Below are 22,253 nucleotides of genomic sequence, written 5' to 3'. Positions count from 1 at the left end.
ATTGGTTTCGCGAAAACTGAAGTAAAACATTATTCTGCACACTTTTCATGTTTTGAACTTTTTCAAAAAAAATCATCTTAAGGCAGTTTTTGTTTGTTTTCAGCTTCAGATTTTTCGATTGAATTCCGTCTAGATTTTTAGATAAAGTTTTTCTCTTAACCTGTTCAGTTTCTATTAAATTCGTTTGCGTAGTCTTTTAGAAAATTTGATTCTATACAATTTTTGTTCTTTGAGTTTTGGTCAATTCAAATTATTTAAGCAGGAAACGGTACATTTTTATACGTATTCAGCAAGTTACTTATGATTAATTTATACTAACATTTTTTTTTTTTTGCAGGATGGTGGGTCTTACTAACTTTTTATGCAGAGCTGACCCACCATATTTCTATTTCTATTTTGTTTATTTTATAATAAATTTATATTTCGTTGTATACGGATAAGAAACTAAATGCCACCGTATCTTGGGAAACTATCCATTCGTCTCGGTGCTGTTGGAACTACTTGTCTTGTCATGTAATAAGAATTTAATGTATTTTTGTTTGTGCCTGGTGGATACGCGGGTGTTGAATCTTGTACTCATACCAGTATACCTGTATACTGACCCGTTTTGTCTCTTGGCAACTCAGGTGCATTCTGTTTGAGCGCAGCTGAGTTTCCTTTGTAGGATTAGTTGAGGCTATGGTGATGACAAGAAATAACTATGATCGTAGGGCATGTCGTTTGGATTTCTTTTGTTATTTTGAGCTTAGAGTTGTTAGTAGTTTATGTATTTATTATTTTTTTTATGACTTTAGTGTTGGAATAATTTGGCATGGTTTGTAACCGTACTTTATTTAAGTTGTTTTGACTAATTGTTGCTACTTTAATGTTTGAGGTATTTGATAGTTATGAAATTATGATGGATGGTTTGGTTGGCGTTTTGTTTTTTTATTTTTTTATTTTTTGCTTCACCTCTAAGATTTGGATGATGGAATATTATTGGGGTTAGTCCTAATTTAATATTTAATTTTCTAAATTTTGGGGTGTGACACGACGCCTATTATCTGTCAGTAATAACTTAGTAAAGTTATGTTCAAGTAAATTATTTTCTGCTCACGGATTAAGAACTGTTTTATGAAATGTTATGTTTTATGCTATGAATGATTGTCCAAGTCTAACAAGCAATTATGACATAATGCTATGATTCAAATATATGCAAGTTCCCGGTCCGGAGGTCCCTTATGGGACTGACAAGCCATCTATCCCCAGCTGGAGGTTCCTTAGTGGAACTGACAAGTTTACAAGTTCCAAGTCTGGAGGTCCCTTCATGGGACTGACAAGTTATTCTTACCGGGCCGGAGGTTCTTATATAGAACTGACAAGTATGATTTAAGATATTCTGTGTGTGATCTATTAGCGCTGATGGATGTATTATGTAAGACTAAACATGAACTCTGAATTCTATATATGCTCAGAATAAGAATATGAATATGAATTTCAGGTTCAGCCATAGTTATGGGACATAATTCATTAAAGTCTTTACTGTGTTATTATTCACTGGGGCTTTAGCTCACTATTTATATTATGTATGTAGGTGAGTAGGCACACGACCAAGCCCAGAGTTAACGACCTAAGTTCTGTTTTTGTCAGCCAACCCTTGCGTCTCCCGAGGAGGTTCCGGATGAAGTCAAGTTTTTATGGCTGTTTTTGTAAACATATTAGGCTATGTTATACTATGTGATATTTGGACAAGATTACTGATAACATACTGATAGAGTGATGCGTAAATATTGTATCCTTGTCGTCACTCATACATCTATAACAAGGTATTTAAATTATTTGTCCCATGTACGTCTTCACAGCTCAATGGGCTTTGTATGTTTTGTACATTTGCTTTCGCAGCCCCTTAATATATGTTAATCTGTCAGGAGGCCATTGGTAATCCAAGGATTACTGGCCGGTCATGATGCTAAACTCATAGGGTCGAGTTCGGATCGTGACAGCTAATCAGTTAACAAAAAGTTTATCTAAGAGTGTAGTCTTAGATTTATCGAGGGGGATGGGTCTAAGCTCATAGGGCGTCAACTAAGAAAGTAACCCGACTTATGTGATTGGAGATCCCATGAAGGAAGTTCAACAAGTAGGAACAATCTTTATTGTGTGACTCGTATTCCAACACTTTAAAGAATGAGACTTTATTAAATTTATTATTTATATTCTCTTGCTCATCCCTAAGATATCAGTGCTGATGTAAATGTGATGGTTAAGAAAGAGTATTTACTCTAAATAAATCCGAGATGGGCATACTCGTGCAAGATAGACATCCGTTACTTATATCTGTGGAGGATTCACCTAAGTGAGAGCGTCGTGAAGCCACAATCGTAGGAGTAGGGATATTTCCTAAAACTCTTATGAGAATCAAGATTGAGCACATGGCTGCTAATAGTGCTAACTCACGCTACAATTATCTATTATACCATATGTGTGGCATGTTTTTTTTTGGGTGAATTATATGTGTGACATGTTGAATTCTGATAAAAGGGAATTAGTTCAAGACCTGGTTCACTAAGATTCTTTCAGAATGAAACTGTTAACACTAAGTAAGGTTCAAGTTTGAAAAACATCCATACCCATTGTATGGTTTTAAAGTTACCCATCTTATTATTATTATTATTGTTGTATTTATTTAACAGTTTTACAAAGTTTTGAATCTTGTGAGGGATTGTTAGAGATTTTCTAAAAGTTTCAAAGCTTTAATTATTATTTTTTTATTTTTTATTATATTTTATTTATTTATTTTAATAGTCTTATTTATTTGAATTTTGAATATATGTTTGGTTTTAAAGACAATAGGTGTGTATGTTCCTAACAGACACCATAGAGCCTTTTTATACATGACTCTAACTTTGGGAAAAAATATACAATGTTCTTTGTTTTCTTTCTTTCTCTTTCTCTCTCTCTCTCTCTCTCCTCTCTACTGTATTTTTATATTTCATATTTCTGGGTAATTGATACATTCTTAGCAAATTCTTCTAATGTAACTGTGCATTGTGTCAGATCTTGGAAAGTTTTGGATTGTATTTTGGACTCGTTTGTGATCGTTAAAATCTGCACAGAGGGAATATTTAACGACTTTAGGACAACATCTTTAACGTGTCTCTCACAATCACACGGGCTATTTTCTTCATCTTCTTCTTATTTTGTTATATATCCCCTAACATAATTCACAATTAACAGATAAAATGGTGCAAATTAATAAGAATTGACACGATTTTAAAAGATTAAACGGTATTTTATACATCCTAATGTAAGTGCTCACTAAGACTTGCCTTGTTCTGAATTGGGTAGCCTCCTTGACCTAAACTTGTTAATACCAAAAAAAAAAAAAAAAAAAAAAAAAAAAAGACTTCTACCCACCCAAACACAACCTTAAAGCAAAAAAATTCATGTAGGTTTGGCGGTTAGAGTTCTCACAAAACCCTCACTACCAGCAAAGCCCGGCCCTCTGTCTCTCTGTGTGGAAATGCCAATAATACAGACCCATCGTTACATCAATGCAAACCCTGCAATCTCTGTCGCCAAGCTTCGTCTCCATTCAAATCCCACTACTCATCTTCAATCCAACGCATTTCCAACTCTCATCAACAGCTTCTTCTCCTCGAGTTCCTCCACAAGCTCAAGCTTTCTTCGCCTCAATCACCGCCATGTCAATCGCTGTACACAACGCCGTCGTCGCAGCAATGGTGTAATCAGGGCCAAGGCGGGTTCTTCTGATTACTATACCACTCTCAATCTCAGCAGAAACGCAAGCTTGCAGGAGATCAAGACCTCTTACCGCAAACTCGCTCGCAAGGTCTGTTTTCGCCTTCTTTTGGGGAAATTTATGATATGATGTGCATAATTTAGAAAAAGTTGCATTTTTTCTAGTAAAAATTAGGAAGTTTTGTGCTTTTTCGTGGTGTAGCTGAGGTTCAAATTTCAAATTAGGAAGGTTCAAATTTCACAGTTTCCTATTATTATTATTATTATTTTTGGTGTAGCTGAAATAGAGAAATATAGCATTTGTTGTGATAAATCTCTCCTCCTTTGTTTCTGACAATAGTATAAAACATACCTGAAGTATGTAAACTTTAGTTGGTTCTTGTACAAGCACTCTCAAAATCCCATGCCTTCTTTTATATCCTGTTTTGGACCGCACCACAAGATTAGATTTTATTGTCTTTGTTTGCAGCAGTTCAGTTAGTTGCACTTAGTGAGGTAAAATTTTGTATGCTTATTTTTGAGTTACATATTGCTGAATATCCGTGGTTTCAAACAGTATCATCCAGACATGAACAAGGGACCCGGTGCAGAAGAGAAATTCAAAGAGATAAGTGCTGCCTATGAGGTGCCATACCTTTTCTTCCCTTCCTGTTCCCACAAATGCGTGCACAGAATGTTTTTTTTTTCCCCCTATTCTTGATATTACTCATCCTAAGTGTTGTTGGATTTTCCAAAACTGCATTTCCCACACCTTTTCTTGCAATAATCTTCTCTAGAACTTACAAGTTATGTATTACTAGCAGTACTTCGCATTCCAACTGTGGATCTATATGGCTTTGACATTGGGCTATTTTATCATATGGTTATATGATCATATAATCATATTAAAGCTGATTTTGTGAACATACAATACAGTATCGCGTTTGAATTTTAATGGTTGTTATTCCTTTTTCTTTCATCTGGTAATGAAGCATCTGTGTAGGTCTTATCAGATGATGAGAAAAGATCTTTATATGATCGCTTTGGTGAGGCAGGTTTACGAGGAGAATATGAAGGGCCAGGTGCTAGTTCACAGGGGGTAAGATGTGCTTTCTGTTGCCGCAAAAAAATGATCATTCCTTTCCTTCTTTCTTCTTTCTTCTTTCTTCACCCCTCCCCATGTTAATGTAATTCGTTGTTTATGTTCTCCTGTGACTTGGGGGTCTACTCATGTCTGGTGTGCTTCTCAATGCATAACAATCGCCCTTATTGTTTACTGAAATTATCTAATGCTTCTAGGTGGACCCTTTTGATATCTTTGATACATTTTTTGGTGGGTCAAATGGGCTTTTCGGAGGAAGGGGTGAACCGGAAGACACTTACTTCAATTTGAGAAACAGGGGCAGCCAAGATCTTGACATGCGGTAATCATCTACCTGCTAGTTTTTTTGGTTGCCTTTTTGAACCTTAGAATGCTGTTAAGTTGTAGGCGAGTAAAACTTTTAGCTGCTACTAGAAATCTGATATTCTGAATATCCACTACAACCTTAATTAGTTGGTGGTGTTCTTTGTATTGCACAAAATCTGCTGGTAGCATCTGATTTTGGTTTTTAGACCTATTGAAAATAAAAATATATGGGCAAGCTATCCCAACTCATTTGAACTTCTACTCCTATTAATTTATATTTTTCAAGTTTTTGTTGTTTTTAAGGTATGATTTCCATATTGTTTTTCGTGGTGCGACATTGGATTTCGTGATGCATTGATGATAATCAGAAAATGTAGTAATGCAAATCAATGAAATTGTACTGTTGTTTTTTTAAGGCCATCCCTTAAAAAAAGAATCTTGTGAGGCCTAACGTTTTAAAACTAGTTGCTTGTTCTTAGGACGTATTGTGTTATTTCAAATTTGTTTGGTCCACATGCAGATTTGCAATTCAATTGGTGTTCTAACAAAGGATTGAAGAACAGTATCGCATACTTTTGAATGTCATTTAGAATTGTTGACAATTTCTTTTATTTGAAGTTTCAAAATACATGGTACCAAAACTTTATCATTATCAAATAGTTGAATGAATTATTGGATTGTTTTTTGTCAAATGAGCTTAATTTTGGTTTTGAAATCAAGGATGTTAATCTACAAATTAATGGACCATTGTAATTGAGCTGAACCCAAATGTAAATTAGATTTTGAGGCCAAATTTTGGAAACCTAATTCCTTACTACTAATAGTTGTTTGGCTGAATTTCACCGTAGTTTTTTTTTTTTTTTTTAAATTTGTTATTCCAAACTTTATCAAATGTGATGAAAATTTTAAAATGGTTAAATTAATGATTTTTTGTCAATTCTAATTTCGGCTGAAAACTTGAAAGTTTGCTGATATATTCCCCCATCCCAAGCCCCCCAAAATTATTATTATTATTATTATTTTGTGTGAGGGTGTGTGTTTGTTTCTAAATGCTTTTTCAAGGGGATTAGCAGACTGGTTTCTGTTTTCTAAAATAATATTTACATTTGAAATTCAATCAACAAACAGCTAGAAATCTGTTCACATTATGCAAAAGAAATTTTGGTTGCCTCAGTTCTTTTGATGGAAGCTGTGCTAGAAATTATGCTAGATAGTGTGCAAAGGAAATTTGGTTGGGTCCATTCTTTTGATGAAAATTATTCCTGAAAAATAAAAACTATGCCAAAGTTAGTTTTAGATTGAGTGCAATCTATGGTATTGGATGTTATATTTCAGAACCTGATAAAATTCTCCAGGTCTTATAATTTCTTTTTCTTTTTTTTGACTTTTCTATCTCCATTCATCTTTGGCTTGAAATAATTTTGTGTAAAATATTTTCATGATAAATGATTGGTGTCAAGGATTATTGTCTTCCAGAAAGGATTCTTCACGCAAAGAAGTAGGTTCTCTTAGATTTGGCATTGGGAAATAAAAAGTTTGGAGTTGAAAGGTAGATGCTTTTTGGAGATTTAAAAATCAAATCAGTTAGTTCATTTAGTTTTATCTGTCTACCTAATGGTCTAAATACCTAATGGACTAGTGGAATAGAAAAGAGAAATTTATCCTTCAGAGCTGATCAAGAAAGAGGAACGAGAAATTTAGTTTTGTGCTTTATCCTTAAGAGCTTCAATTTGGTTGTGACAGTGGAAGAATCATTTGTGAGGAGTGAGAAGTTGGCAGTTACTTCACGATCACATCATGTTATAATACTTCATTTTTGTTTTTGTTTCCTTAATAATCAACTAGTCTTAAGCCTGACGTCATATATGCTTTGCTTGTGATTGGTCATGTTCTTCAGTATCAGATTTGTTAGTTTAACACTTATTTTCATTGCAGCTATGACCTGTTTTTGAGCTTTGAAGAATCAATATTTGGAGGACAGAAGGAGATTGAAGTTTCTTGTTTGGAGACATGTGATAACTGCAGTGGTACAGGTGCCAAATCTAGTGGTTGCATAAAATTGTGTAGCGAGTGTCAGGGTAGAGGAGGGGTGATTAAAACTCAGAAAACACCATTTGGAATAATGTCTCAGGTAATTTCATATGGCATTGAAGATGAGTGGTGTTTGCATTACAATTGGCTGCATAATTTTCTCTGTTCTGTAACTCAGATTTCCTAGCTAGTTTGTTCAAAATTTGCTGTTAAATATGTTTTCAACACTAACTCTCTCTCTCTCTCTCTCTCTCTCTCTCTAGAATCTTCTCTCTGGTATTTTCTTTCTTTCTCTAGAATTTTCTGTCAAATATTTTGTTGGAATTTGGGCCGCTGTCATACGTAGACTGTTCTAGATTCTCTAAAGTCGGTGAGAACTGATTTCCTAAGTCCGCAACCACAATGCATAAATAGGTGTCTTGGGTCTATGTTGTGTGCATGAATGAGATAAACAAAGTGTGAGTGATAGATGTAAAACGTGTATGAGTGAAGTGTGGCAGTGAGGTGTGTCAGTTACCATAAGGAAGTGCGTAAAGTCTTGTGTCAAGTGGTCTCTCTTATCGAGGTCATGGTGAAGTCACTATGTGTGCTAGTGCTAGTGTACTTGGGGGTATTGAGTCTATTAGTGCCTTGTGTATTTGTGGGTGTGATTAATAAAATATATATTTTGTGGTGTCCAACTCAACAAAATATAAAAAATCATGTTATTTTCTGGAAGCAATAGATGAGGTGTTTTGTTTTTTGCTGCATTTATCCATCGATACTAGATCAGGAGTATGCTGCATACTCACACACACCACCTCTCTGTCTCTCTCAACGTAAAATTTAACTATAGATTTTTGGGTGAAGACTGTAGGGCCAAAACCAGAACGTGAACCTTCATTTTTATTATTGAATTTATTAAGGATTAAGACCTTTTACTGTTTCATGTGAACTGGAATTAATGTTACCTCCTTACTCACATGGCATAATGTAAAATCAGTGTTGTCTATATGGTGCATCTTTGTAATTTTATTTTGTTTGACTAGCATCTCTATTTTACTTCCATGAAATAATATTACTGCTGGAGTTATCTAACTTAACCCAGTCAAAATTTAAAATCTATCTAGTTACATCCAACTTTCTCTTTTTTATTCTTCAACATATTAATACCTCTTCTTAATGCCCAAAGTTTTATTAAACCAAAAATTTAGACTAAATGTGGAAATAGTGGTAATATGTCATTATTAGCCTTCTATTTTAAAAAAAAAAATTCACTTCCTGTTTTTGACCTTTTCTTTTTTGATGCTATGTTATGCTTTCTAGGTATCTACATGTTCGAAGTGTGGTGGCAATGGCAAGATAATCACTGATTATTGCCAAAGTTGTGGCGGCAATGGTAGAGTCAAGTTGAAGCGAAGTATTAAAGTGGTTATCCCACCTGGTGTTAGTGATGGAGCCACAATGCAAGTTCGAGGAGAAGGGAACTTTGATAAGAAAAGGTCTGAATTTAAAGTAAAGATTTTCTTGCATCACATAATATAGCCCTTTCACTTACATGATGTAATTATATGTTCAAAACACATAAGTGACTTCAAGATACATGTAGTTTGGCCAATTTGTTTTTTTCCTTTGGGGCGGTATTGTAGCGCAGTAGCTCTACAATTTCATTGTGGAGCATTCCAGAGATGCAAAATAGAAGTGGATAAAATGAAAATAAATTAGTAATTGAAAGTTAAGGGTTCTGGCTTCTATACCTTGATTCTGTTTTGGACTGGAGAATATGGTTAATAATTGTTGGCAAATTTGTTGACATAGCCTTGCAGCCTTTCTGGACCAAAAGACTTTCATGTAATCCCACATCACAACTTATTGGCTAGTTATGGGTCTGATGCAAATGCTATAGCACTTCATCCATGTAGTCTAAGAGGCTGCTCTTCTGTAGGTTTAGAAAAGAGAAAGAGTTAGGGTTTGAGTTAGACCTCCTTCCCTTTTATATAGATAATAATAAGTAATTACAGGAGTGCCACAAGGCATAAATTACGAGCCAGCCCATTATATCGATTAAGGAGAGAAATAAAATCAAAAGATAAGGAAACAATATTATTCCCTATCTAACACTCCCTCTCAAGCTCATGCGAAGATATCTCTCATACCTAGCTTGTTGAAAATGCTATTAAATGGTTTGCTCCATAGTCCCTTGGTGAGAATATCTGCTAATTGGTCCCTAGTCTTCACAAATGGAATACATATGGTGCCACTGGTGACCTTTTCCTTGATGAAGTGTCTATCAATCTCCACATGCTTAGTTCTATCATGTTGAATTGGATTATGAGCTATGTTGATTGCAGCCTTATTGTCACAGTATAATCTCATGGAATCGGTCTGATGTATCCCCAAGTCTCCCAACAATAGTTAATCCATAGTAACTCACATTCACCCTAAGCCATAGCCTTGAATTCTGCCTCAGCACTAGATCTAGCAATCATATTCTGTTTCTTACTACATCACATGATTAGATTGCCTCCAACAAATGTGCAATATCCTGAAGTCGATCGTCTGTTAGTGACGGATCGAGCCCAATCCGCATCGGTAAATGCTTCCACTCTGAGATGTCCATGTTTTGAGAAATAGAGACCCTTTTCAGGAGAGGGCTTTAGGTATCTCAGGATTCTTATAATTGCCTCTAAGTGGGAATTTCTAGGAGCATACATAAACTGGCTAACCATGCTCCCTGCAATGGCAATGTCTGGACGTGAGTGAGATAAATATATGAGCTTACCCACTAGTCTCTGGTATCTCCCCCGTCCACTAGATCTCCCTCTTGATCCTCACTTAGTTTCTGGCCCAAGTCTAGAGGTGTATCACACGGTCTACCTCCAAGCATGCTAGTTTCCTTTAGCAAGTCCAGTACATACTTTTGTTGGCATATGATGCCATCCTTGGACCGAGCTACTTCAATACCCAAAAAATACTTCAAATTGCCTAAGTCTTTGATTTCAAACTCCTTGCTTAAGTATTCCTTCAAACGAAGAATCTCCTCAACATCATCTCCTATTAGAACAATATCATCAACGTAGACAATAAGAGCTGTGGTCTTACCATGGAAGGAGTGTTTCACAAATAAGGTGTGGTCAGCTTGACTTTGCTTGAACCCATATTTCAGTATAACTTGAGCAAACCTTTCAAACCAAGCCCTAAGAGACTGCTTTAGCCCATAAAGCGACTTTCGGAGCCTGCATACGTTACCTTTGGACTTAGCATCTGCAAAACCAGGGGAAATATCCATATAGACCTCCTCTGCGAGGTCTCCATGAAGGAAGACATTCTTCACATCAAACTGATGAAGTAGCCAATTCAAATTTGCAGCAAGAGAGACTAAGATTCTCACGGACTTCATCTTAGCAACCGGTGCAAATGTCTCCTGGTAATCTACCCCATAAGTCTGAGTAAAGTCCTTAACAACTAATCTTGCTTTGTACTGCTCTATGGAACCATCTGCTTTGTGTTTTACCGTGTACACCCACTTACACCCAACTGTATTTTTGCCTCTAGGTAACTTCACTAACTCCCAAGTGCCACTCTTGCTGAGAGTTCTCATCTCTTCTATCATGGCATGTTTCCATTCAAGAATAGAGAGAGCATCCTGAAAATTGGTAAGTAGACTCACAGAAGACACTTTAGACAAAAAGGCTTTCTATGAGGAAGGCGGATTAGAATAAGATACATTAGTAATAGGATGTTGGGTACATGTCCTAACCCCCTTTCTATTAGCAATGGGAACATCAAGATCTGAAAACTCAGGAATAGGAGCACTAGAATTAGAATTACCTGGACTCTCAAAATAGGGGAATGACTCTGGTGACCCTGGACACTTATCCGGAGAAGAAATTGGCAGTAGAGGGGAGAAAGTAGGCTCTTGCATCCAGGGGACTTGCTGTGTGGTCCTGTCCCTAATATAAACTTTGCTTGCTTCCTTTTTCTTATGTTAAACCTACTCCACTAAAGCTAACCCACTACACCACTACCACCTCACCTACTCCACTAAACCTAACCCACTACACCACTACCACCTCCACTTCACCTACTCCACCACTCCATCTCCACTTTACATCTCCTATATAATGTACATTCAATACAACATTCAATACAAAAAAATCAATATAAATCAATCAATAATACAATTCTCTATTTCTCTTTATACATTAAATTTCTACATGGTATCAGAGCAAGGTTAAGCACTTAGTATTTTTCGTTTCACCGGCGGGCGGCAACCTCGCCTTGGCCGCCCGCCGGACCTCAACCTATTCCGCTTATTTTCTACACATACCTTCCCATCACTGCCTAAATCCTCTCTCTTGAGGCCAATGTGAATTCCTCTTCTTCATAATCTGCACTAACTGTGGCATCTTTTCCTGGGGCAAACTCTGCAACCCAACACTCAATCTATGCTTCTCCTCCATGCTCATTTGCCTCTTGTTAGGATCCTTCGCCTTCGGCTTTGGTTTGGGCTTCACCACAGCCTTGAGCTTCACTGCAGCTTTCAGCTTCACGGCAGCCTTCGATTTCACAGCAGCTTTTGGCTTCGCAGCTGGCTTGGCCTTTGCCGCTGGCTTGGGCTTCACAGCGGCTTTAGCTTTTGGCGCAGCAGCTTTTGTCTTAGTCGGAGCCTTCTTTTCCTTTTTCGCTTTTACAGCCTTCGGCTTTGAAGCAGCCTTCGACTTTGCTTCCCTTTGGTGGCTCCCCAGGTTCCACCTGAGCTGCATGATTCATTTATAGCTGCAATTGATAAGGGAAGTATTAGAACAATGCCCAATAGAAGTATGCCAGCTGCTCCTTACCCTACTCCTGGAGCACTATTAATAGGTGATGCTTTCAACATGCGTCATCCTTTAACTGGTGGAGGAATGACTGGAGCCCTGTATAAGGTGTTTTGTGCATCTCCTGATCAAGCAAGGAAGGAAATGCGTGAAGCATGTTTTGATTATTTGAGCCTTGGAGGTGTGTGTTCAACAGGACCAGTGGCTTTACTCTCTGGTCTAAATCCTAGCCCATTGAGCTTGATACTCCATTTCTTTGCTATAGCCATATATGGTGTTGGCCGTCTCTTGCTACCATTTCCTTCCCCTAAGCGCCTGTGGATAGCAGCTAGATTATTTTTGGGTGCATCGGCTATCATTTTTCCCCTCTTTCTCTCACATGGGCTTGTCCCCTCTCTCTCCTCCGTTTGATTTCAAAATCTATTATTTTTATTTATTTTCTCCAAACCACTTTCCTTATTTCCCCCATCTTTCATTTTGATTTCAAATATATTTTTATTATTTCTTTCTTTATTTTTCTTTCACATTATTTTTTAATCTTTTTTCAAATTCATTCATACCATATAGCTTTGCACACCAAACCATCTTTTATTCATCTCAGGGATCAACCCCGATCACAATTTTAACAAAAAAAAAAAAAAAAAAAAAAAAAAAAAAAACAACCACAACAACACAAACCGCAACACCACAAGATTTGTTTTCTTTTCTGTAGACGGCCACCCACCGACCTCACTTTTTCGCCTATTCCGCCGGTCTTTTCTTCTTGCCTCCGTCCTGGGCGGCCCTTGACGGTGTTGCCTCCGTGTTTCCCACTCCACTGGGCACGATCACTCCACCCTGCTCCTCCACTACAGCATATGGCGGACCTCCAAATCGGAACATAACGGTGGCCTTCCGCTTCAGCTCCTTATTTTCCGCCTTTAGCACACTTATCTCTGCTCGCGCATCCTTATACATGCGTTGGAGCAGAGCCAGTTGGGCGTTTAACTACTGCACCTCATTTGTCCTACTCTGCAGCCGGTGCGACAAGTTTGTGACCGCAGTCATAGTTTCAACACAGGACTTCAATGTATACTGATTAGCTTCAATATCCGTTTGCACTGCCATTTTTTGCTCCACCGACCGCATCGGAAAGTTCAACGGAGCAAAACCAGAGGTGTTTGGTTGAGGTTCACAGGCCACCGCACCAGTTATCTCTCTTGTTGACTCGTTGAGGTCGGGAAAGAGAGTGAGCAGACCACGGGAAGAAGAGGCTATGTTCTGGGTAGCTGAACGGGAAGAAGCCATGTTTTTGGGTTGCTGAGTGTTTCAGAGAAGGGTTGGTTACAGAATGTTACAGAGAACGAAGAGGTTTCAACTGGTTTGTTATGCTTCCAAGCCTCAGACTTCGCTTTGGTTTATAAAGACAGAGACGACGAGGCCGACACGCGCTCTGTCAATCACGTGCATCGCCGCGTGTCAGGCGCCCCTTTTGATGGCTCGACGCTTTCTGTCGGGCACGTCTTTTGATGAAGTGGGCGCGCCTTTTGATGGCACGCCTTTTGATGGCACGCCTTTTTATGGATTGGGCACGCCTTTTGATGGCGCGCCTTTTTTGAAAGATTGGGCACACCTTTTGAGGGTGCGACTTTTTTTTTTAGGGGTTCGACAAGACTCTGTAAACTGTCCCGACAGTGATTCCGGTTAGCTCCTTTATCGGTCCGGCATGACCCCATAAACTGTCCCGACAATGATTCCGGTCAGCTTTTACATCGGTCTGGCATGACCCCATAAACTGTCCCGACATTGATTCCGGTCAGCTTCTACAACGGTCCGACATGACCCCGTAAACTGTCCCGACATTTATTCCGGTTAGCTTCTACAACAACGGTCTGACACGACCACACAGTGTCTGCTACAACGGTCCGACATGACCCCGTAAACTGTCTTCTACACCGGTCCGACATGACCCCATAAACTGTCTTCTACAACGGTCCGACATGACCCCATAAACTGTCTTCTACATCGGTCTGACACGACCACACAGTGTCTGCTACAACGGTCCGACATGACCTCGTAAACTGTCCTGCTACAACGGTCTGACATGACCCCATAAACTGTCTTCTACAACGGTCTGACACGACCACATAGTGTCTGCTACAACGGTCCGACATGACCCCGTAAACTGTCTGACACGACCATACCGTGTCTCCTATCCTGTTTTGTTTTTATTTATCAGTTTACTTTCATGTTTTGTTACTCTCTCCAAACTCAAGTTGGTTTGTGTCTAACCTCCTTGAGTTTGAGGGGGGCTGTTAAACCTACTCCACTAAACCTAACCCACTACACCACTACCACCTCACCTACTCCACTAAACCTAACCCACTACACCACTACCACCTCCACTTCACCTACTCCACCACTCCATCTCCACTTTACATCTCCTATATAATGTACATTCAATACAACATTCAATACAAAAAAATCAGTATAAATCAATCAATAATACAATTCTCTATTTCTCTTTATACATTAAATTTCTACACCTTAACAACTGCTAGCTCATCATCCTCTCTTACTAGCGGAAGTGGAACAGGAATCGCTTCAGACCAAGGCTTCCCCTGAAGGGATGACTATGATACCAAGGAGGGTAGAAAGTAAGGTTGAGACTCAAAAAAAGTGACATTCATGGAGACAAACCATTTGCGAGTGGGAGGATGATAACACTTATAACCTTTTTGGATGACAGAATAACCCAGAAAAACACACTTAAGAGACCCGAGGATCTAATTTATCATGAGTGGGTGAATGATTATAGACAAAACAAACACAACCAAAGGTCTTAGGGGAAATAGAGAACCCGGAAGAGGTAGACCCGAACAAAATTTGAAGAGGTGTTTGTTTTTGAAGGACTTGGGTAGGAAGACGATTCATCAAATAAGCGGCAGTAAGAGCCGCTTCCCCGCAATAGAATCGAGGAATCCGCATCTCAAAGGATAAACAACGGGCGACATCAAGGAGATGGTGATTTTTGCGTTCGGCAACACCATTTTGTTGAGGGATATTAGTGCAGGAAGTCTGGTGAATAATGCCATGATTGGCAAAGTAAGTGGCAAGACCAGAGTCAATATATTCCCTCCCATTATCAGAACGTAGAACTTGGACAACCGCCCCAAACTGAGTGCAAACCATTTTATGAAAGTTTTGAAACACAGAAAACACCTCACTTTTATCTTTCATCAAATATATCCAAGTCGCCCTGGAACAATCATCTATGAAAGTAACAAACCATTTGTGACTAATGACAGACACAAAATGGGATGGACCCCATACACCGAAATGAATCAAAGAAAATGGAACTGAACTTTTATTACTAGAAGGAGCAAAAAGGCTCTGTGTTGTTTTCCAAGTTGACAAGACTCACATTGAAAATCTAACACATTATGTTTATCAAAAACAGAAGGAAATAAATACTTAAGTAATAAAAAAGAGGGATATCCTAAGCGACGGTGCCACATCCAAATGTCGTCCTTGGTGGATGGTAATTGAATAGAGGAATGAACCAACTTGTCTGTCTGATCCAGAATGTAGAGACTATGCTCCTCTCTACCACTGCCAATCCTCTTCCTCATGATAAGGTACTAAAAAAGACAATGATCAAGAAAAAACGTCACACTACAATTTAAGTCACGGGTAATACGACTCAAAGATTAACACCAAAATTTGGAACATGGAGGACAGAGGACAGAGGACAGAGGACAAAGGAAGGGAAGAGGTAGCATGAATTAAACCTTTTCCGGACACAGACGACATAGTACCATCAGCAATACGCACTTTTTCTTGACCTGAGGAGGGATTGTACTCTAAAAATAAATTAGAGTAGCCAGACATATGGTCGGAAGCACCAGAATCAATAATCCATGGCACAGGCAATGCATATAGAGAGGAAGCCAAGTTACCTGAATTGGCAAAGGAAGAAAAGGGTGCGCACCTGTAGCAAAAGTGGAGCCTCGACGGTCCAGCAAGTGGCGAAGAGCAATCTCAAAATCCGAGGCAGATAACCCCGAAACATCAGCAGCAGGGGAGACGACTGGAGAAGAAGATGGTAGCTCAACAATGTCTGAAAGATGTGCCCGAATATGGGCTCTTCAGCCTCTAGACTGACCAGATCGACCCCCTCGAGTACCAGGATGGTCTCTGCGGCCACCAGAGGGAGTGCCATGCAGCTTCCAACAAGTCTCTCGTGTGTGGTGAGGTCTACGACAGTAGTCACAGTAAAGATTATCCTTCGTAGAGGAAGGACGAGAACCACGAGTCACACGGTCGCCATTGCAAGGAGGTGCAAAAGCCAAGACTGAGTGATTAGTAGTAATAGAAGGAAGCATCGTAGAGCGGTGACTCTCCTCTTTCTGTACAAAAGCAAAAACTTCCTGGAGAGAAGGAAGCACATCCATGCCAAGGACGCGGCTCCGAACTGGATCATACTCCACATTAAGGCCTTCCAAGAACTTGAAGACCTTCTCTTGCGCCACAAACGTTCGGTAACCAGCAGAATCAGTGGGACAGACAGGCTTGTAATCTTAAAGGTGGTCAAGTCGTTTCCACCCATTGCTAAAGAAGGTAAAATACTGGAGAATAGTCATCTCACCTTGTACCGACCTTTCAAGGGAGCGACGTAACTCAAAGGCCTGTGAAAAATTTCCCTTCCGAGAGTAGGTAATAGCGACCGCCTCCCAAATATCTTGAGCAGTGTCCATAGACAAGTAGCCCTTTCCAATCTCAGGTACCATAGAATGTATCAACCAACCCATGATCAGGGAGTTGGTGATCTTCCACTGGTACTGGGCGCCTGTATTCTTCCATCAACATAACTCATCTTCCCTTTGCTCTTCAAAAAAATAGTCAGGATCTGCGACCAGGCAAGATAATTCTAACCATTAAATAGAGAGGTGGTGATTTAAGGCCCATGTTGAGGTTATTAGTCATAATAGACGATGTAATGGAACTTTCGCTCTTAGGTAGCGGAGAAGTAGTGAATTCACTAAGGGAATCTGCTATGGAGACTTTACTATTTAACTCTCAAACACAATGCCAATCACAAACCTAGAAGATAATAGTGGAAGGAAAAACACAACTACCACGATGAAATCAAAAAAGGATGAAGAACTCACAAATATATATATATATATATATATATATATATTTTACTGCATTTTTTTGTTTTTTGTTTTTTTTATTATACTTATTATAGGTATTACGAAAGAAACAGAGAAGACTTTTTGTATTACGAAAGAGGCAGAGAAGACGACAAGGTCAGTTAGTCCATCTATTAGACTCCAGTCCACACCAGAGAACCAAGATGACCAAAAGAGTGCGACGGAAGCAAGGTTGAACAGACGAGTGTGATGGAAGTAGGAGAAGACCAGACGAGGACTACGAAGCCTCCAGGAATGCCGACAGAAGCAGAGGTGAACCAGACGAGGTTTACGAGGCCTCTAGGAGTGCCGACAGACTTATACGGATGAGCTAGGGTTGCAGACAGGCCTAGAGGAGGCCAGAGGCTGCGTCGACTGCCTTGGAGAGAGACGATTGCCCTTCGGTTGTATTGGGTAAAGGCTGAATGGCCAGGGACTGCCTTCGGGTGGCCTAGGCAGTCCTACGGTGTTGTTTGAATGGTGTTAGGTTCCTCCTATTGAGGCTCTAATACCATGTAGGTTTAGAAAAGAGAAAGTTAGGGTTTGAGTTAGACCTCATCCCCTTTTATATAGACTAGTGGATGACTCTAAGTTCTAAAAAAAAAAATCACATTCAAGTTAATACATTTTGACCAATGAAAAATAAAGGTTAAGACAAACTAATGTAGCGCTTCCATACTGGTAAAAATTCACCACATTGTAGTTATGATCTATTCAATCCATTAATAATTCTTCATATTCAAGGTTAAACTTTGTGTCACAGTGTATATGAAACTTTCAGTATACACATATAGACAATTACAATCATTTTTAATTCCCTTGTCCTTTTACTTTGTAATTACAATATGAAATCAGGAGAGATTTACTTAATACATATAGTTCATGAATTAATTTGAAACCAAAAAATAAATAATCATGCATTCTATATGTATAGCCTCAAGTGTAGTCCCACTTTAAACTTAATTCAACATCTGTATATGCATTTTAGATCTGATTATTTCTTATTGCTAATAGCACACCACCATAAATGCATGATGCTTGAAAAAGATCAAAAGATCCATTTGCAAATCCAGTTGATCTTTCAAAGGGAATTACAATCTCACAAACAAATATCTTTCAAATGGAACCATTTGATCGTTTCACGTTAAATAAATTCATTCTATCCATTACATTATACGCATACATATGTGTATGCATTTATAGTATTTAAAGAAGGAATGATAGTAAAAAGAAAAGGTTTTTTCCGTTAGATACGCGTTGTCTCCCAGTTGTGCAATCCATGTCACCCACTTGTATATTCCATCACCGAACAGCCTATAATTCAAGTGATGAAAATGAACAATAGAAATTGGGGGGGGGGGGGGAGGGAGGGGAATCAGAGAAAATTTTAAAGAGGAGCGGAGAGTGGTATTTTAAGAAGAGCCATTTGAGGAAGTAGTGCTTACATACTCGGCAAAGAGGAAAGACTAAGTGGGTGCAGTGGCTATTGGGCATGTCAACATCGTTAATTCCTCTGTATCAAACTGATAAACATCAACCCAACTTCGATTTCGGTGGCTGGGTTACATGAGAGAGAGAGAGAGAGAGAGAGAACTTAGCCATTCAAAAAGCACCCAAATAGTTGTTACTCCATAATTTTTCTGAAATCTTCTTGTTACTCCATAATGGCACATTAGGAACTACAAATTAAAAACTGAACTAATATTTGAACTGAACATTCAGTGTCATCGCCTAGATGTTAACAAAGAAAATTTTGGAAGAAGAAATGATAAAGTTCACAAATTACAATTTAACAATCAACTTAATGATAAAAACTTAAATTCCACAATTTAGGAAAGAGGGCAAAACTACCAGTTATGCCAAATCCACTTGGGAAAAAATAATAGTTCAAATATGATTCTGTGTTTAAGTAAAAAAAAAAAAAATGTAATTAGCATAATCACGCTTGTATAAAAAACGTGATCTAATTAAAAACCCACAAATGAAACCAAATAAGTAGTAGAAAATGCTAGAAAAGTTATGATGAAATTCAGTCAATGGTGGCAAGTACTCCAAAACCAAATTTCAGTCATCACCACAACATCTCACACCTTCAATTCAACTTAAAAAAATAACAATTTTATATTTTGAATTCCACACAAATTGAATCCAAAACCAAACCAGTATAAAAATTAAAAAGCAAATTGAGATTTAGTTAAAACTATTAACAAAGGGAGGAAGTGAATCAACAACTATTAACAACTCTATTGAAGGTCTATTCAAAATCACTTAATAACAAAGGCTACATGCAAAAACAAAATTAAATGTCCCAAATGAGCAATACTCAACAAAAGAGCCCCATCCACAAAACTTTTTAGTTAAAACTTACCAATTTCATTTGATTATTCAATTGAAAATGATAAAATTTACAATGAAATCATGAAACTATCCTATTTATACCCATAAGACAGTATATATTCATTTTACTATTACCCAATTCTATTAATTTAACTGAATTGAATCAATCTGACAAAGATATGAGCTATTGCACTATGTTTTCCTATGCATTTTGTTAGTTTCTTTTGATCAAAAATCAAACCATCTAATTCAAGCAATTAATCAAAACCACACACATATGCAGATGCCAAACTAATAATATAAAATTTAAGCTAAAGATGCACTGTTTTATGTCAATATCAATAACCTACCAATCAATAATACCAAGAAAAAATAGAGATTAGATTCCACAATGAACATAGTTAAATCATTACACTATGAAAAAAAAAGAATTTGGAAATCAAATTGAAAGCAGGCTAACAAATAGAAGGCTTCTCTGTTAAACCAACTAATAATGATGAAATTCTAAACAACCAATTAGAGGATTCTAAATAAATAAGAATACTTTTGTTAATGAGATTAATCAAAAATTGAACTGGATGATATTACAAATCCAAATAATTAAGTTATGAAATTCAAAACCAATTAACTGGAAATTTTTTTTTTCAAATATTAATCATTAACACAACTTCTATAAGTAAATAAAAACTTGAAATTAAGTCATGAATTTGAATTTGAATAAAAACTTGAAATTAATCATTAATCATGAATTTGAAATCTTAGTAAATAAAAATCCCAATTCAACTTCTAGTATAAAACAAATTAAGTCATGAATTTACCTTTTATATCTATAACTCATTCCTCAACTTGAAATTGCTTCTATTGGTAAAGTTTCGAATTCCATGGAAATTGAATAGATTTGTACCAATTAAAAAAACCAAAATTGTATTTAGATATAACGAAGATAGGGGGTGGGAGTGAGTGGAAATCATTCCATTATGAATCTTCAGCCTAAAACAAAATCCAAACACACGTGGGCTCAACTGGTGGTGTATGATGAGATTACAAATGTACATTAAATATTGGGGGGAAAAAATAAAGGTGAGAAAGGTTCAAATGAAAACCTCTTTGTACAATAATGCAATAACAACATACTAAAAACCCCAAAATCCCGTACTAATATGCCGATAAAAGCACGAAATAACAACCCATTCACATGAAAAATATATCTAAAAATCTAAGTTTGGGTGCTCACCACGAAAAAGTTATTGAACCCATTAAATAAAAATCTTAAGAGAGAGAGAGAGAGAGAGAGAGAGAGAGAGAGAGAGAGAATCGCCACAAATCAACTATGTAGAGCATGTGTTGGTCTTCAAAATCAAAGAATCATGGAAAATTATTGAAATCAACTTCCAAACTGCCCATAATAGCTATCGACATTGGTGGATAAAAGAAAATAATTAATTATCCAGAAAAATGAAAACCAATATAATGACTCATAACTCTATATAAGCAAAGGAAACCAGGCCAAAGCCAATGGATTTTAAGTGAAAACAAAGCAATACCACAACAAATTATAAAACAGAAACCCCAGTGGGTTTTAATTGCCTTGAAAAATTAGACTTTCATTTGGGTTTAAAGTTCTATGTATGTGGCGAGGATCATCACTTATATTTGAACAAACTTGCATGTGCTCAAATCATTAGAATGTTATTATTACAACCAGAAATTGGAAGTTATACCTTACATTTTAAAGAATTTATGGATAGGCACAGAAAGATATTTGAATTGTTTTTTAAGGGATGACCAACAAAAGGAAACGTTAAAATGCTTTAGTAAGAATGCAAATCAGATACTTACCACAATGTTCAGATGTGAAAGGTTGTTAAGAAGTTTCACTTCTTCCTCAAGCTCTCTAATGTGAACCTATTAAGCAAATTTAAAGAAATGATTTAGATATATAGGACCACAAACACAATGCTTCATATATAAATTACCATAAATGTAAATGAAGCAATTAAATTGGAAGTGATTTTCAACTTTGAAGCACTCTTACTGCAACTAAAACATTCTTAGATATATACCAAAAAATATATAAATATATCCAAAAGAATCACCATAAACAAAATATATCTTTTAAAAATGGAGCATTAAATCCAAAATTCGGAAGAGCACTTCTCAAAATAATAATAATAATAATAATAATAATAATAATAATAAGTATAAGAACATTATCTCAAAACAAAACCACTGCTCACATCTGCTGTGCACCACAATTCATCATCATTCTGCAAATCACCACAAATAATGTTCTAGATAAAGCTTAAGTAAATACAAAAGTATTCAATAAATACCAAAAATATTTTGTCTAATTAGAAACTATGAGTAAAAAATATGACCATCTATATTATTTTCAGCTTAATACAGTCAGGTTAACCTTAATGTTCACATTAACCCATTTAATGTTAACAACCCTCAACCCATTTGACTAACATGAAATAAAAATGGGTATTAACATGAAACCAATTTCTTCCTTTAACCCCCATTTGATTTAACAGAGAGTGAGAGCTTTGTTGGTGATGGTGGGGATGATGGGATGACAAAAAACAGAGTATCCAAATTTGTAAGGAAAAGATAAGTTTATTACTGATTCTATTCACAGATAAATTCAGCACTGACAATTGGAAAAGAAATTTTAAATCACAATAAGGAAAAGGAAAAGGAAAAGAAATTTGTACAAAAAAAATTAATTCGTCCAATAGACTTGTAACATTAAATAATAATTAAATCATACTTGAAAAATTA

General features: G+C 37.1%; 1 protein-coding gene across 1 annotated transcript in view; it reads left to right on the top strand.

Annotated features, from left to right (window-relative positions):
- The first annotated feature begins 3,355 nt into the window (after positions 1-3,355).
- The window catches only part of LOC145813463 (uncharacterized), a 30,026-nt gene continuing 11,128 nt past the window's right edge, over positions 3,356-22,253 (top strand). Inside the window, exons 1-6 of the mRNA XM_082908893.1 lie at positions 3,356-3,832; positions 4,298-4,366; positions 4,724-4,819; positions 5,020-5,144; positions 7,064-7,259; positions 8,465-8,640. Coding sequence (XP_082765019.1) covers positions 3,503-3,832; positions 4,298-4,366; positions 4,724-4,819; positions 5,020-5,144; positions 7,064-7,259; positions 8,465-8,640 — 992 coding nt within the window. The 5' untranslated portion in view covers positions 3,356-3,502. The remainder of the gene's footprint in view (positions 3,833-4,297; positions 4,367-4,723; positions 4,820-5,019; positions 5,145-7,063; positions 7,260-8,464; positions 8,641-22,253) is intronic.

Source organism: Camellia sinensis, chromosome 15 (assembly GCF_055761805.1).
Source record: "Camellia sinensis isolate YWXY chromosome 15, ASM5576180v1, whole genome shotgun sequence".
NCBI classification, from domain to species: Eukaryota; Viridiplantae; Streptophyta; class Magnoliopsida; order Ericales; family Theaceae; genus Camellia; species Camellia sinensis.
Note: the sequence above shows the minus strand (reverse complement) of the source record. Positions and strands in the feature narration are given on the sequence as shown.